This window comes from Balaenoptera borealis, assembly GCF_965194805.1.
Source record: "Balaenoptera borealis genome assembly, chromosome: 10".
Taxonomy (NCBI): domain Eukaryota; kingdom Metazoa; phylum Chordata; class Mammalia; order Artiodactyla; family Balaenopteridae; genus Balaenoptera; species Balaenoptera borealis.
The window spans coordinates 89,012,477-89,030,272 of record NC_138874.1 but is presented as its reverse complement, the minus strand read 5'-3'; the positions used below and the strand labels follow the sequence as shown (position 1 = coordinate 89,030,272).

Genomic DNA, 17,796 nt, shown 5'->3' with positions numbered 1-17,796 from the left:
ATTTCTGAAGCATAGAAAACCCTTCTCCAGTGTTCAGAAAAAGTAAAGGGAGCTAGCCCCTTCTGCTAACCCCAGCTGAGTGTGGGGTGTATTTGTTCTGCAGAGGGTGGATTGATAGACAGAACTGCGTTGGTCATGCTTTCCCACCAGTTACACATTGTAGCCATTTCAGGTTCAGCCATGTGTGCCAGATTGAATTAAATGCTTTTTTAAAAGTCTCCAAAGCAGGAAAACATCTTTCTCCAACTGGTATTTTTTTTACATATTTGTTAATGAGTGTCTGCACAATAAAGATATGGTCTGTAGCTTGTTTTGCCAAGGAGAAATCCAATTTGGCTCTGGTGAATGTTGCTGCTAGTCAGATATAGTTTAATTCTTTAATTGAAGCAGCTTCAAAATAGCTTGTGGACAATGCAGTGTTCCACAGGCTTTCCTAGACCTGTCTGGGTGGAGACCACCTTCACTTTGTGGTTCTGAATCCCCTGAGCTTGTCAGAGTGTCTGTCAAGAAAATGTCTCCTCTGCAGCTGGTTGACCCTGCCGTTGGCCTGTTGGAGCTGTGGTTAAGTCTGTGGCTGACTTCACGGATTTTAATTCCCTCCTTGTTAGCCAGAAAGGTGCTAGCATTCTGCCACCCTGGACAAAAGAGTGAGACAGCTGCTCTCCACATGCTTCCAGGAATCTCTCCACTGGCTCAGCTACTGTAGCCTGCCCAGAAGGCAGCCTGTTATTATGAAGCCTCTATGCTCTAAGTACCTTACATGCACTTAACTTTCCTGATTTGTACAAATACTTTGGGGACAGAAAAGTTTGGTGTAAAAGAGGACAAGTTTGGGGAAAGAAAAGATCTGCTCCAGGTCACAGGTGCTTGTGCCCCTCTGCATACCAACACCCAAAGGATGAGTCAGTTAAGGAGAGAGAGATGGGACCTCAGAGTTTGCTCGAAATCTACTCAGAGACCTTACTGGCTTTGGCCAAGTAAAAGCTAAGCTCTTCAAGGTATGAAACTGTGTCTTAGTTATTTCTACTTGTCCGGTATATCACAGGTGCTCAGCAAATGTAGACTGATGATAATGATGATGATGATGATGATATCTAGACAAAAAACACATATCTACTACCTATTCATTCATTTCTAGTGAAGGCAGGACCTTGTCCCTGGCCTGATTCTCTAAGACTTTGGTGCACGCAAGTAATTGCCCCCATCTTTTTCATAAAAGTGCCACTGTTCACTTGTAACCTTTATCTTTTTTGCCCACTTTTTCTTTCTATCTTGTTTCTGAGTTTTTCTCCATATATACTTTATCCTCTGCTTGTTCTCTTTTGATTGGCTAGTTGTTTGAATTATGTCTTATCTACCTTGGGCCATGCTTTCCCCATCATTCATCCTTTCTAGAATATATTCAGATAACATACATACAAGCACAGGCATTCATAGAAGATGATTATTAATAGTAATATCAGCTGATATTTCTCTGTGTCTGTTACTCACCAGGCACTGGGCCTTTGCATTCATTATGTTAATCCTCACAACATCTTCAGAGGTAGGCACAAGTGTTATCCTATTTTACAGATGACAATCCTGAGGCTTAGAAGGAGAGTAACTTGCCCAAGGTGGTAGTCACACCCAGGAAGTGCTGAAGTTGAACTAGAACCCAAGTCTGACTTCAGTTACTGCCACCCACGTTATAGGTCACAAAAATGATGTCAATGAGGTCTCCTGAGTGAAAACAAACCTCTGTACCAGTAGCCCCCTCACTCTGTGAGGACATTCACCTTGACAAAGCCCTAGCCACTCAAGCCCAGTCTTCACTCACTGCCTCTCAACTTCTGACCAACTCCAGGTGAAAGCTGTAAGTCACACTCGAGAGCCTTCCTTGATTACCCCAGCATGACTTTGCCACCTGTCCTCATTGTGTTTTGAGAAGAGCTGAAGGAATATTCTGGGGCACTAGACACTGGGATGGAAGCTTTCCCTTACTCTACTTCCTGAGTGATAAGCACCAAAAGAAAGAAAACATTCATGGATAAGAACTGGTTCTACCTTCCAGGACTGGGCCAGGCACTTTCCCAGACCTCGTCTTATTTAAAGTTCATCATGATCAAGCAAGAAAGGTTTTCATGGTTGAGGAACTTGTGGCTTAAAGCAGTTGACTGACTTACAATGAACACAGATAAATGAAATTTAACTGGAATTCCAATCCAGGGTGCCTGACTCCAAAGCTCATGCTTTTCTGCCTCTGCTAGGATCATACACAAGTGTCTGGAAACCCAAAGTAGTCCAGGAAGCCAACACAACTGCAAAAGCAAAGAGTATAATATAAGTTTTCCATGCTTGGAAATAGTTGACTGGAGTGAATGGAAGGAAAGTTCTTAAATGATTCTTAACAAGATCTTAGACGTTCTTACATATCACCATCGAACATAAAATGTTAGGTTTAATGGGATATTATTTACTTCCACTCCACATAAATAAACAAGTATGGGTGTGTCCACACGTATATTTATGAGATACCCTATGAAGTGTGGGAGGGAGATGCACCAATATTTTCTACTTTCCACACTCTAGGTCAGTGGTTTGCCAAACGAGGAGCCCCAGGGGAGATTTGGCAATGTCTGAACAAATTTTTGGTTATCACAACTAGAGGAAGGCTGTGCTACTGGCATCTAGTAATTGTAGGCTAGAGGTGCTGCTATATATCCTGCAACACACAGGACAACCTGCCGCAACAGAGAATCATCACGCCCAGGCTACCAAGAGTGCTGAGGCTGAAAGACCCTGCTCTACATTTTAAGACGAGGGAAATGGTACACTTTCTCCCAGGTTCCTGGCATTGTGGAGAAGGGCTTATTCCTAGCATATCCCCCCTGCATCCTGGGTAAAAAATAACTGTGCCTGGAACCAGGAATCTGTTTAGGAAAAACTCACTGTTTTTTCCTTTACTCTCACACTACTGCCATACTCACAGCAATTCTGACACCGGATGTGTGGATTTTTTTCTCATACCAACCAATTATCTGACACCAGCTGGGTGTCCTACAATTCAATGTAGTTCTGACACTGTCTACCTGGAGTTAGCGTCAGATCCCACAACTTAATGGCTCAGTCTCACAAGACTGCCCCCACTTCAGATGCCAATTACAAGTCTCAGGTTGTCCCTGGTACTTTTGACCGACAACCTGGTATAAATCAGCATTCCTGTGACTTCCTCCTCAGGTTTGATAATTTGCTAGATCAGCTCACAAAACTCAGGGAAACACTTACTTAAGTTTATCAGTTTATTATATGATAAAGATACAGATGAACAGCCAGTTGAAGAGATACATAGGATGAAGTCCAGAAGAGTTCTGTGCATAGGAGCTTCTGTCCCTATGGAGTTGGGGTGCACTACCCTCCAGCACATGGATGCGTTTACCAACCCAGAAGCTCTCCAAACCTCATATTTTGGGGATTTTATGAAGGCTACATCATGTAGGTATTATCAATTATTAACTCAATGTCTAGTTCCTCTCCCCTCTCCAGAGAATGGGGGAGTGGGGCCGAATGTTCCGAACTTCTAAATATGCTTGGTCTTTCTGGTGACCAGCCTCCATCCAGGAGCCCAATAAGAGTAGCCGCATTAGAGCAAAAGATGCTCCTATCACCCAGGAAATTCAAGGGGTTTAGGAACTCTGTGTCAGGAACCAGGGTCAAAGAACTGAGGAACTGAGGGTAGATAATAATAATGTATAACATTACTTCAGAGACTCTCTCAATCAAGGAGAACCCAATGAATTTAGGAAATTTGACAATCCTAGTGAAATCAGATTTCTTATCACTTACTTTTCTGTTTGCTGAATCCCAACTTAAATTGAGATTCTGGCAGCCTGATCCTTTTCTCTTCCCTGCAGTGCTCAATTGATTATCACATTTGTCCCAGGTTAGTTCTTCATATTTCAGGCCTATTCTGGGCCTGCTCGGGCTCTGCTCAGGTCTTCAAAGTGCAGCAAAGAGGGGTACAGGGCATCTTAGGGGGTAGTTCAGCAAGGAGTGTGCTTGCCTGTACCTAATTCAGCCAGTGACGTGTGGCCTGTCTTTTACTAATTCAGAGCATTCAGAGGAGCAGAGAGGATGCGGCTGATTTTTATCTCCAGGCAGCACTAGCTCTGAATTTTTAAGGGAGCTTCAGACTGAATTCTCTAATCAGTGAGATAAGATGTTTGGCTGCGTACTGACATCTTACCCATTTGATCAAGCCAGTAGTTTTAATTCTAGCAATACTTTTGAATCATAGATTCAGAGAACTACAGTAGTGAAATTTATCTACATAATTATAGTATTTTCATTCATTAATTCAACAAACATTTATTAAGCACTGGTGCTGGGGCTATAATTCTGTCACCTCAGTACATTGCTTTATATCTATGTCTATGCCTCAGTATCCTCACCTGTAAAAAGAAAAATAACAGTGCTTCCTCATAGGATTTATTGGTGAATTCAGTGAGATAATACATGTGAAGCACATATTAAGCACTCAAGAAATGTTTGTTGACATTGTTGGAAGAAACATGGACCCTGATCTCACTGAAGTGTCTAGGGGAGAATACACTAGTAAATAGGCAATTAACAAACACTGTGGAAACTGCTGAGGGGGTTACCTCAGTGTTCACAGGATCACATACAAGAGAAACCCTAACCTGGACATGGGGCTTCAGAGAGGTTTCTAAGAGGAAATTTCACTTAGGCCGAAACCCAAAGAATGAGAAGGAGTTGGCTAGGCAGGGCATGGGCGGAAGAAGTACCCTAGACAAAGGGAACGGTATTGCTAAAGGCCCAGAGGTGTGGGAGAATAGGCCTTTCAAGGAACTGGAAGAAGGAAAGGAGTAGTACTCAGAGATAACTACTGTTTTCATTTAGGTGTATATCCTTCAAGTTTAATTGCACAGAGACACTTATTTCCCCTCAAAAATAAGATCACCCTATTTTAGAGTCTATTCTTTTTCTACACACTATAATGAACATCTTTTGACATCATTAAATATGCTTCTAAAATAGAATTTCTAGTAACTGAAAACTATCCATAGTTGGATCCACCACAATTTGCTTATCCAGTAATTTATTTATTGAACATTTAATTGTTTTGAAGCTTTTTCCCCAGTAAAAATAATGCTGTGATGATCATGGAACCAATTAAGATTCTTTGGTCATAAGAAAAAAAGGGAGAGAAGGAATCTAGGGAACTTAAGCAGAGAAGAAATGGGGTTGTTGAAAAGCTGAAGCACCCAGCTTGGAAAGGCTAGGATTCAGGGCAATGAAGAATCCAGGTGGCAGCACCAATGAACATTCAGTCCCCTCAAGTTGCCACTCCATAGAGTAAATCCAGTCCAGCCGCTCTTAATATGCTTGGCCATCCCATTCAGTTTCCAGATTCCCTGGAAAGAAAGTCCAACTGGCCTAATATGATCACTTACTCTCCTCAAGGAAGATCAGGGAAACTTGATAAACAGTATACAATCATGGCTGAACCATATCCTAAAAGAAAATCCAGATGCTGTAATCAAAAGGAGGAAGAATTGATATTAAGGCACAAAACCAACAACTACTACAACCATCTTACTGATAAATCTTTGCACATATCTATGATTATTTCTTTGGAATAAGTTACGAGAAGTGGAATTGTTAGGTCAAAGGGTATACAGCAATTTGAGGCTTTTGATGCATATTACCAGGTTATTCTCAAGAAGGATTACTTCTGGCAATTCATCCTTTCTTTTTCTTTTTTTTTATTGTGGTAAAATATATATAACATAAAATTTGCTGATTTAACCATTTTGAAGTATACAATTCAGTGGCATTAAGTACAGTCACAATGTCATGCAATCATCTCCCATGTCTATTCCCAAAATTTTTCATCACTCTGAACCCATTAAGCAATAACTCTCCATTCTCACCTTCCCCCCAGATTCTGGTAGCCTCTATTCTGCTTTCCGTATCATGAATTTACCTATTCTAGATATTTTGTATAAGTGGAACCATACAATATTTGTCCTTTTATGTCTGGTCCTTCACTTAGCATGTTTTCAAGGTTCATCCATGTTGCAGCATGCATCAGAACTTCATTCCTTTCTATGACTAAATAATATTCCATTATATGGATATACCACATTTTGTTTATCCATTCTTCTGTTGATGAACACTTGGGTTGTTTCCACCTTTTGGCTTTTGTGAATAATGTTGTAATGAACATTCACATACAAGTTTCTGTTTGAGTACCTGTTTTAAATTCTTTGGGGTATGTACCTGTATACCTAGGAATGGAATTTCTGTGTTAGGGTAATTCTATGCTTAACTCTTTGAGGAACTGTCAAACTGTTTTCCACAGTGGCTATACCATTTGGCAAATCATTCTTGATACTAAACTCTGGGAAATGTTTCACTGATATGCTAAACTTCATGACTGGACTATTCAAGATAAGCAAGAATAGTTCAATTGCATTTTTACCAAAAGTAACTCTCATTAAAAGCATGTAGTTTGGCATTTTTATAACAAACTTATCAGTTTTGCCTCAGCCATTTTGAACCCAGACAACATCACCTATCTTGTCTCAATGAGCAGGTGAAGGCAGGCCTGTATAATTCTTTGTGCAAGCTTGTGATTTCCTTCACTTGCAGCATGCCTAGAATTCTGATTTTATATTCAGTGCTTCTGGTGCCCCTTGTATGATGACCTTCTGGGCTGCATTTCTAGGTTGGAGGCTTCCTGATTCTCCATTCCACTCAGTTCTCTGGTTTGGGCATCATCCCCACTGGATTGGGCTAGAAATTTCTCACTACTACTACTGTGCACCACGGAACCCCAGCTGAGCCAGTGCTTCCTCCCACCCTTGCTCAGGTCTGGGATTGATGGGGCTGAGTACAGAAAAACTCTGTAATTTGTTTCAGAACACATTACCTGAAGTCCAGTTGTAGATAAGACTGGCTAAGAGAAGCAAGGGGCAGGGGACCAGACTGGGGGATATGGGTACCTTCAGGCCCTTCTAGTTCCAACTGTTTATTGAGCACCCTTATAGGTGTTCAGGTTCTAGGTGCTATATTAGGCAGCTGTGAGAAAACACAGTCCTATCATCATTGAATTCATAGTCTAGAAAATAAGACACACATGAATCAGAAAATCCTAGTAATAAATGTGTAAATATAAACTGAATCAAGTGTCCTAAGGGAAAGAAATTGTTTTCTGAGGACACATAACAGAAATGTGGTCCAGGAAGACTTCCCTGGAAAAGTGACCCTAGAGTTAACATCTGAGCTAAGAGTTAACAAATTTTGTGTGTGTGTGCACCCACGCATGTTGGGGAGGGGTGTGCGGGATAGGAATGGGAGATAATTAGAGAAACAGGAAGGCCCTGTCCATGGGGGAAGGGATAAAAAAAATCAATGTCCTTCATGGAAGCAACCTAAATGTCCATCGACAGATGAATGGATAAAGAAGATGTGGCACATATATACAATGGAATATTACTCAGCCATAAAAAGAAATGAAATGGAGGTATTTGTAATGAGGTGGATGGAGTTAGAGTCTGTCATACAGAGTGAAGTAAGTCAGAAAGAGAAAAACAAATACAGTATGCTAACACATATATACGGAATCTAAGGGGAAAAAAAGCCATGAAGAACCTAGTGGCAAGACGGGAATAAAGACACAGACCTACTAGAGAATGGACTTGAGGATATGGGGAGGGGGTGGGGTGAGATGTGACAGGGTGAGAGAGTGTCATGGACATATATACACTACCAAATGTAAAATAGATAGCTAGTGGGAAGCAGCCGCATAGCACAGGGAGATCAGCTCGGTGCTTTGTGACCACCTAGAGGGGTGGGATGGGGAGGGTGGGAGGGAGGGAGATGCAAGAGGGAAGAGATATGGGAACATATTGTATATGTATAACTGATTAACTTTGTTATAAAGCAGAAGCTAACACACCATTGTAAGGCAATTATACTTCAATAAAGATGTTTAAAAAAAAAAAAAAATCAATGTCCTTGAGGATAAAAGGCCAAGTAGAGAAAGGTGGTAAGGGACCAATTCATGGTAGAACCACTGGTTTTAGCCACTGTCTCTAGCCTGCAAGCAATGGGGAGCCATTTGGCAGTTTTAAGTAAGGTGGTCAAAAAATGGATTGGAGGGGATTTCATTCCCTCTAGAGAGGGCAGCAGGGAAAATTGTAGCTTTTAGTATTATTTCCAAAGATGCTTCAGTCACATGGAAACTTTCTAGATCTGCCCTGCAGCTCCCCCTCCGTGGAGGAAGTTGGAGCAGCGGGGTTCTTTCCCTTACGCGTGAGCTCTGGCCCACCGCCACATCTAGAGCAAAACTCCATGGGGATGTTCCACTTCACTTGTTCTTGGCTCTCTAAGGTCAGCTATCTAGATAAAGAGTGGCTACTGGGGTAGCCTCGTGCCTACTAGAGCTATGTTTTTGTGACTTTGGAAGTCAAGCAAGAGGCTCCACGATGGAAAAATATTTGTCATTTGGCTGTCACACTTCAGTGCATGTACACTTCCCAGAAACAGAAAATATTGAGATTAAACAAGTTTAGGCACCTGCAGCAACGCCTATCAGTGCTCAGGAAAACCATGACCTTTGAACCTTGCGAAGTTATCATTTCACTACCATTCAGCCCTGAAAGACCTCCCATCAGTTTCAGGAGGTGAATCTTGATTTGATCATTCATTCAATCAAATATTTACTGAGTACCAATATCTATGTTCACAGGCACCAGATATGCAAAAGTAAGCCCTGATCTCAAGGAGTTTCCTTCCAACCATCCTTAACCTTCCCAACACGTGCACACACACACGTACACACACGAGTTATATTTATGTTTTCAGGGCAACTTAGAGCATAATTGTGTACATACTAGAATACAACTATTTTCATGAGGCTAAAAAACATCTTTCAAGGAATAAAGAGAAGAAGAAGCAACGTTTATTAAATATTTCGATATATCAGGCACTAATAGATATTTCCAGGTGTATTATCTCATTAAATCCCTATGAGGAAACTGAGTTTTATTTTATTTTATTTTAAACGTTTTTTATTTCTTTAATGTTGTATCTGTTTTATTTATTTATTTTTGGCTGCATTGGGTCTTTGTTGCTGTGCGCGGGCTTTCTCTAGTTGTGGCGAGCGGGGGCTACTCTTTTTTTTTTTTTAACATCTTTATTGGAGTATAATTGCTTTACAATGGTGTGTTAGTTTCTGCTTTATAACAAAGTGAATCAGCTATACATATACACACATCCCCATATCTCTTCCCTCTTGCATCTCCCTCCCTCCCACCCTCCCTATTCCACCCCTCTAGGTGGTCACAAAGCCACCGAGCTGATCTCCCTGTGCTATGCGGCTGCTTTCCACTAGCTATCAGTTTTACATTTGGTAGTATATATAGTCATGTACCACAATGCTCATTGCAGCTCTGTTTACAATAGCCAGGACATGGAAGCAACCTCAGTGTCCATCGACAGATGAATGGATAAAGAAGGTGTGGCACATATATACAATGGAATATTACTCAGCCATAAAAAGAAACGAAATTGCATTATTTGTAGCAGGGGCTACTCTTTGTTGCAGTGTTCTCATTGCGGTGGCTTCTCAGCGCAGGCTTCTCTCATTGTGGAGCCCAGGCTCTCGGTGCGTGGGCTTCAGTAGTTGTGGCACATGGGCTCAGTAGTTGTGGCTCACGGGCTCTAGAGCACAGGCTCAGTAGCTGTAGCACACGGGCTTAGTTGCTCCGCGTCACCTGGGATCTTCCCAGACCAGGCAGGCGGATTCTCAACCACTGCGCCACCAGGGAAGCCACGGAAACTGAGATTTAGAGATAATAAATAACTTTCCAGGATTTGAATATATATCTTTCAACTCTAAGCAAATTAATTCTCCACTTTTGTTTCTCTGTGAAGTCTTCCCGGAATCCCTTGGTCATAAATAATTGTTTTGTCTTCTGAATTCCCTAAGTTCTATGAGTGGTTCCCACTTATGTGGTGTTTACTTTAGTCAGCCTAGTTTTACAGAGAATTGCTTACATGTATCTTGACCCCTAGGTTCCTTGAGGACAGGAAGATGTCCTGTTCATCTTAGTATCACTTGGGCTGAGCAGAATATCTGCATGCCACTAATATGTGCTCAGAAAATGCTTGTAGAATGGAAGATGTATTCGCAGGCCTCACATGGGTGGTCAGAGCCTAAGGCCACAACCCAGCACCCCTTCCCACTCCTAGTTCTGTAGTGTAGCACCACGGTTCTCATGGTCATGCAGTGTGGACCACCCAGGCCGCAAGCCCAAGCCCTGATCACATTTCCATCAGCAGCTGCCCCTTGCCACCTTTCCAGCCTAGTGGTGCACACTCCAAAGCTGCAGTCCACTCCCAGGAAGCCAGACTCCAGGTTGAGGTCCACGCAGGTTCTGGCAACAAGACTCCTTCCCTGACCATACACCCCGCCCAGACTGGGTCACATGTATGATACTATACAGTCTCATAGATTTCTCCATTACCATTAGTTCTGTTGAAATTAATTTATATTCTTGATAAGAATATAAACTTCATGATGGCAAGAACTGTATTTGTCTTATTCACCACTATGTTCCTAATGCCTAGCATGAAGCCTTAAACATAGTACACATTCCATAATTGAATTCTAGCACCTCCTATAAGCCAGGCACTCTACTAGGCATGGGCTTTAGGAATGAGTTAGTAGTCTTAGACCTTGAGGAACACATGGTTCAGTGATTAATCCAGTAAATTCTGCAACCCTCTGTCAGTTTCTTTCTTTTTTCCCATTTATTTTGGTTGAACTTACTCTATATACTGCGTTTTCCAGCTTTCAGACCACAATTGACTTTCTGACAAATACTAAAGAAAAAGAAAAGATTTAAAACCTCTGTCTTTTTAGTGTCATCTGTTATTAGTTTTCCCTCTCCTACTAATAAATGGACTCTATTTTTCTTCAACCTCTTCTCATGTCTGATACACTTAAAGAATGTTTGTTTGGGTCTCTCTTTGTCCCTTGAAAATTGCAATGCATTCCTTGCTTTGGATTTTTTTATTGTTGACATGAAAAGCTATTATATTTGCCTTCTTTCTTTATGACTGTTATTGTTTGAAAAGTTCTCTTTCTATTGCATCTTTCATGCACTGTCTTTTTGTTGTTGTTGATGTTGTTAGATATATATGTGCATTCTTTATTTTTTTCCTATCTCATCTATGCATAAAGATAATTTTTTCTGCATTTTCATGTCATTGCCTTAAGAGATATTCAGGAATTATTCCATTTGTTTAATTTTATTTGTGATTATATAAATGGCACATATTCATAGCAAAATAAAAGAAAGGAGAAAGGGAGGGAGGAAGGAAATATAATTTGATTCTGCTGGTTTACATGAGGGACAGATAAGGACAGTGAGAGAGGGAAAGTGGAGTTTTTTTTAAAAAGAGGTAGGCTAAATAGAGAACTGAGAAAAGAATAAGGGTGAGAGAGGAGTCTGAAAGTGGTGCACGGAGCTAAGTAAAGGTGCAAATTTCACATTCACTTTGGCTTTAACCTACCGTCAACTGACTTACCAACCCAAATCCTAGATTCCCCTGAGGGGAATCTACATTCTACTTTGATTAAAGACTTAACTATGAAAGAAAAAACTCTAAAAGTTTTAAAAGAAAGCATAAAATATCTTTATGAACTAGACATGAGGAAGGACTTCTTAAACAACACAAAAAGAAATAGATATTTTATGCCCACTAGATTGGCAAAAATTAAGAAGTCTGAAAATAACAGGTGTTAGCAAGGATGTGGATCACAGGGAACTCATACAGACACTGCTGGAGGAAGTGTAAGTTGGAATAATTGGAATCACTTTGGAAAACAGTTTGGCATTATCCTGTAAACCTGAATATTTTTATACCTGCGTGTAACCCAGCAATTCCAGTACTACAGTTTGTACTATAGAACCGTGCTTCTCTAACTTTGACAAGCAGCCGAATCACCTAGAGAGCCACACAATTTGGGGGCCTCACCCCTGGAGATTCTGATTCAGTACATCTAGGATAAAGTCCGTGAATTTGCATTCCTAAGAAGCACCAGGTGATGAGGCACTGCTGGTTTCCAATCACAATTGGAGTAATGCTTCTCCAGATTTCTTCACCTGGGTCTTAGGAAACAGGAACAAGAATGTTCAAAGACACATTGTTCATAATAGCAAAAATCTGGACACAACTCAAATATCTATCAGCGAATAATGGATAAATAAATTGTAGTATTTTTACACAATGGAGTATCATACAATATTGAAAATGAATAAACTGTAAGTACACGCAACTACCTGGATGAATCGTTGAAGCATAATGTTAAGTGAAAAAGGTAAGTCAAAGAAAACTACATACAGCGTGATACCACTTTTATAAAGCTAACAAATTAAATAATATATTGCTTAGGAGCAAATATATATATATGGATAAAACTAAACTATGAAGGAAGGGAATGAAAAACATAAAAATGAGAAAAGGAAGACTCACATAACTAAATGCAACAGTGTGGGTATTATGGTAGCTTTTAAGATGGATGGTGGGTTTTCATATGCTTCAGAACTGTCATTAAGTTACATATATTCTCCTGTATATGGAAAACATATACATAAGAACTTGAAGCTATATTTAAAGAAAATTCTCACGGGTTGAAGGAAGGGCTTAGTCTTTCTGATTAAAAGTAGTCCCCAAATACAGGCAAATTAATGCAGAAACTCAAATTGACACAGTCCTTGTAAAAATTCAAATATCAAGGATAAAACATGACTCCTATAAGCATCCTCGCAGGACACAAAAGATAGAAAACAAACAGGCTAACCAAACATAGAAAAGAATTCATGCGAGCTTCAAACTTCTCTGCAACAACTGCTGCAAAAAAATAATTTCAGAATTTATTTGGAAAAATAAATGAATATGACTAATTAAGGAACATCTGAACAAAGAAAGGAGAATTATAATGAAATGAACTTGAATCTCTAGATATTAAATGCTAACTATAATAATGAAAATGATGTGAAACTGATTTTTTTAAAATAGAGAGTTCAGTGGAAGAGAATAGAAAATCCAGACACAGAATTATATATAACATTTCTTATCAGTATATGTATCATGATATACATATCATAAACTATTATATATGACATATGCATATATTTATATATGTTACATATAACATGATTTTAAATATATGTTATATAATACACATATATATGTTATATAATATTATATATCATTTATATTATATATCACAATGTATATTATATTGTATATATGTGTGTATGTATTATATATCTGTATATGTATATATAGTATATATGTATTATAATATATATACACATTATACCATATCATATATTGTATAATATATACAATATACATTATAATACAATATAGTATATACAGTATATTATATATTAGATAATGACAGACATGATAATGTATAATATTATATAATATAAACATTTATATTTCATATGTATAAATTTTAGTTTGTGATAAAGATGTGTTTAGGGATAGGTTATTCACTTTATGATGCTACAACAACTAGTAGATAATTTAGACAATAGTAAAGTTAGTACCATACACCAAAATATTTTTCAGTGAATTAGAAGTTTAAATTTTTAAATGATAATATAAAAAGAACTAGAAAAAACATCAGTGAAGATTGATCTTACCCTTGTGTGAGGAAGGACTTTCTAAGAATAAAAGAAAAGGAAGAAATCAAAAGAAAAAGATTGATATATTTTTCTATAAAAATTTTTGAAATTCTTCATGTCAAAAAAATCATTAAAAGTGATAAAAAGCAAACTACAAATTTGGACAGAATATTTGTTTCATAAATATTCCAAAGGATTCTTACCACTAATATTAAAAGATATGTTACAAATCAATGAGAAAAAGGTGGACATCCCATTGCAAATACTGTGACTGTGATAATCTCTTCACAAAGATTACTTCAAATCAAAGACACAGAAATTGTAGTCAAGTAAGAGCAATGAATTTTTTTTTATCTATATGATTGACAATAATGAAATATTTGCCATTTTAAATATAAGGAAACCATATTTAACAGCCATCCTAAGTCCACTTAAAGTTAATTAAGGTAAATGGGCAAGGCTTAGTGCTCAGAGCAGATTTGGAGCTATTCTGGCGACAAATGAGCTCTGGGACTTTGTTCTGATTTATTCAATTCACCAGACATTTTTAAGCAGCTGATGTTATAGATGACCACAAAAGGGAAAAAAAAAAAAAAAAAGATTATTAAAAGATGAAGGCTGAGAAGACATGATTGATGTCTTTAAGATCTTGAATAGCATGCCTGCACTGGAGAGTATGTTCACTGAATTCCAGAAATGGGGGGAGGGGGGAAGCTCCTAAACAAATTAGGAGGCCCTATTTACATGGTGAGTTATAAACACTGAAGTCATTACCCCATAATAGGATTTAAGAGCAAATACAAAATATGTTTTGTATCCAATATAAAAATAAAACATGATAATAGCAAATACAGTAGAAATTAAGGTGGTGGTAAATAGGCATTTGTAAGTTCAAACACCTGTGTGGATTACAGATTGAGTATTTATTAATCAGTTACAAATGGACACTGGAATGTTTAAAAGCACCACATTGTTTTTAGTTTAGAATTATTGAGGATGACCAAGAATTAGCACCATGGTTTGCAGACATTCTTCTGTTTGTATTTTCGCCTCTGGAATCAGGACTCTGGTCTCCTGTCTGGAGGAACTTCATCCTCCTCCCACCACATTAAGAGTGACAATATTTGGAGGATGATATGTTGGATTCTCACATTGGTGGCAATCCTAAAGATTGGAAATCTTCCATTCTATAACGAAACAGAAGTCATAAACCAGTATGAAAGTAAAGTCATAGGAAAAGAAAGTTGAAAATTCAAGGCCCAGCTGGTTGGTCTTTTATATGTGAAAAACTGATTCATTTGCTTTGTATGCCACTCGGGGTTCACCCCACTGACATTTCCTCATTTGGCCAGTTGCAAAGGCCACTTTAGATAATGCCCACTTCATTATGAACCGAAGATGAGCGCTTCATTGGGGTGACCATACTTACAGGGTTAGGGTCTCGCTGGTCCTGATTCACCATACTCCTGGTAAGAAGTGGATTCTGGCCTGCGTGTTTGTATGTTTACTCAGAACACCCGAATGTGTGTCTATCTCTGACTCTCTGCCTCTCTATTCTCCTCAGGACTACTGGCTCTCTCTCCTTTACAAGCGCCTGATTGGCCCCAAAGTCTTGGCTGTGCATGTGGCTGGGCTCCAGCGGAAGCCACGGCCAGGCCGAGTGATCCGGGACAAACTAAGGATTTATGCTCACTGCACAAACCACCACAAGTAAGTCTGCAGAGAGAGGGCACAGAAAGCCACCCCTGGGGAGCTTCAGGCCCCTTTGAGAATTTCATACATGGGACCCCTTCAAGACTTATTGAAAACCACTTCTGGATTCACTTTACCTGCTCTTCGCAGGTTTCAAATGATTTCTGATAAACAGCTTTTTCTCCAAGTAAACCCCCTTTCTCACACTTAGAGGATTTATTCATAAAATGTTCATAAAAATACATGCCATTTGTTCATTTACTTCTTCATCCAACAAATTTTTACTGAGCATTTTCTCTCAGCCAGTTGATGTAATGTCCAGGAGGCTTATTTGTATGCCTATGCCTGAACCAAGGCTAGAGATATAAAATCTGTTCCTAAGATACACCAGGCGAGCTTGAGGAAATAAGTCTACATCTCTAAGATGCATTTTCGAGAGCTATACCACTAGAAACCTAACCATATACCAGCGCATCCCAAGCTGAGAGTGCCCAAAAGTAGTCAGGCCAGCTTTAGAGCTATTTCAGTATTTGGAAAACCTTTTCAGCTATTTTAAAGGTTAAATAAAATCTAGGCTTCCTTTTTTTAGGGGGCCGGACTTTAAACAATCAGCACGGTAACAGGTATGATTATCCTCTTTTTCATCTGAAGCTCTGGTTGTCAGAGTTGTCTTTTAAAAAATAGGAAAAATAATTAGTAAATAAATAAAGTTTGGCAGATAAAATATTTTAAAACGTGAGGTTCATAAGGTAAAAACTTAAAACTGAGCCTAAAGCAAAACCCATCAGACCAAATATGACTTTCTTACATCACTTTCTATTTAAGGAACAGAGTAGGCAGCTCTGGAAGTAAGAACTTTTCTCTTCCTGCAGAGAAACCTTGTGTGGAGTGGGAGTGAGGGAGAAGGAAGCAAGTGCCTCCAGCCAGATCTTCATTCCTGTGAGCCTGTCAGGAGCTGATCACGGGTAGTGGAGGCACAAAGAGCTCCAGTGGTCAGGTTACAACAGACGCTCCTTCCCCTTCCTTGATGACAGAGGAGCCAAGCCAGTTAATTTATCATGATAAGATTTTTCAAAGAATCACTCTGAGCATAGCGGGGTCAGGGGCCAGTTGTCTTGTCTGTAGATACAAGTGCCTATTGTGGATGAGCGGAGGCTGGTTTGGGCAGAGGCCAGAGGCTTTCAACGTCCCTTTTGCTCAACAGGAAGCTCAATCCAATACCTGACAGAGAGTGACTGCTTTATGGCCTTGGCTGGAGTTATCTGATCACCACACAAGGAAACATTGTATTCCTTGTCTCCACCCTGGCCTTGAGGTAACCACCCAAAAGGTGGACCCCCAGCTTCAAGAGAGAAAAATTACTCTTGGCACCTTTTGTCTCTTTTGGGAAGCACATCAGTATGTGCCCTTTATACTACAGGTCTGAGGACACAGGGGAAAATGTCAGTAGCCAAGCCATGGGCTTAGCAGAATTTGAGGGTCTTCACAGAGGTCTCCTCACATTGTTTCATCCCAGTGTTCATCCTGACGTTCTTTGACATTCTTGTGGGAAGTTGTCACTAATATTCTGAATATACCATGCCCTCAGGGCCAGTGCCTCATGCATTTTTGTATTCTTGGTGTCCAATAGAGTGACTGGCCTGAGGAAGGTCTCAGTGAATGTTTGATGAATGGGCGAGTGAATGAATGCAGGAATAGGGCATCAAGACATCACTGATGATTTACAGTTCTAGCTCTCTTTCCCTTTGCTGTTACCACACTGGCCAGAAGGAAGGGGTGTGGTGGAATGGTTAAGAATTCTGCCATTCACTAGTATCAAATCATTCATTGCATTCAATATTCTCTCTCCATCACCAGGTCTCCTCTGCTTTCTATGGGAAGTCACTCCAGAACCTCTCTGGGGAAACGGTGCCACTGTGCTTCTGTCAGTTCCATCCCTCTTTCTCCCTGTTACATAAAAGAAAGAAATGATTTTACTAATCTATTCCACAGATGACCTTAGTGGTTACTGGAGTGAAGGTCTTTTTGTTCCTATTAGAGAAGAAAGCCCACAGTGGATACGCTGAGCTGGCTGAGTTTGCAGATCTTCTCCATGTCAGTGGGTGTCCGGTGCCTTAGATAGGTGGGCACAAAGATAGAAGTGTCTCTGCTCCTTCTCTGTGGGAAGCCACGTGCCCTGTCTGTGCCCCCTCATCCTCCACAACAGTCACGAGGGAGCACTCCTGGTTCACTTAGTTTATTTGTGGCCTAAGAGGCCAAGGTCACAGAAATGTCCCAGAGTGGTCATATTAGCTTCACGCTGTCCAGTCTTGACCAATACTCTGAAAATATATATCCTTGGTCAGAACAGGGAACTGGGTGAAAAAGTATAAGTTTACCAGTAGAATAAACC

General features: G+C 39.8%; 1 protein-coding gene across 7 annotated transcripts in view; it reads left to right on the top strand.

Moving 5' to 3' along the window:
- The window catches only part of HPSE2 (heparanase 2 (inactive)), a gene marked incomplete at its 5' end in the record, with an annotated part of 614,795 nt that overhangs the window by 571,795 nt on the left and 25,204 nt on the right, over positions 1-17,796 (top strand). For all 7 annotated transcript variants that reach the window (XM_082408112.1, XM_082408107.1, XM_082408111.1 and 4 more), the window contains one exon: positions 15,277-15,422. In XM_082408112.1, coding sequence (XP_082264238.1) covers positions 15,277-15,422 — 146 coding nt within the window. The remainder of the gene's footprint in view (positions 1-15,276; positions 15,423-17,796) is intronic.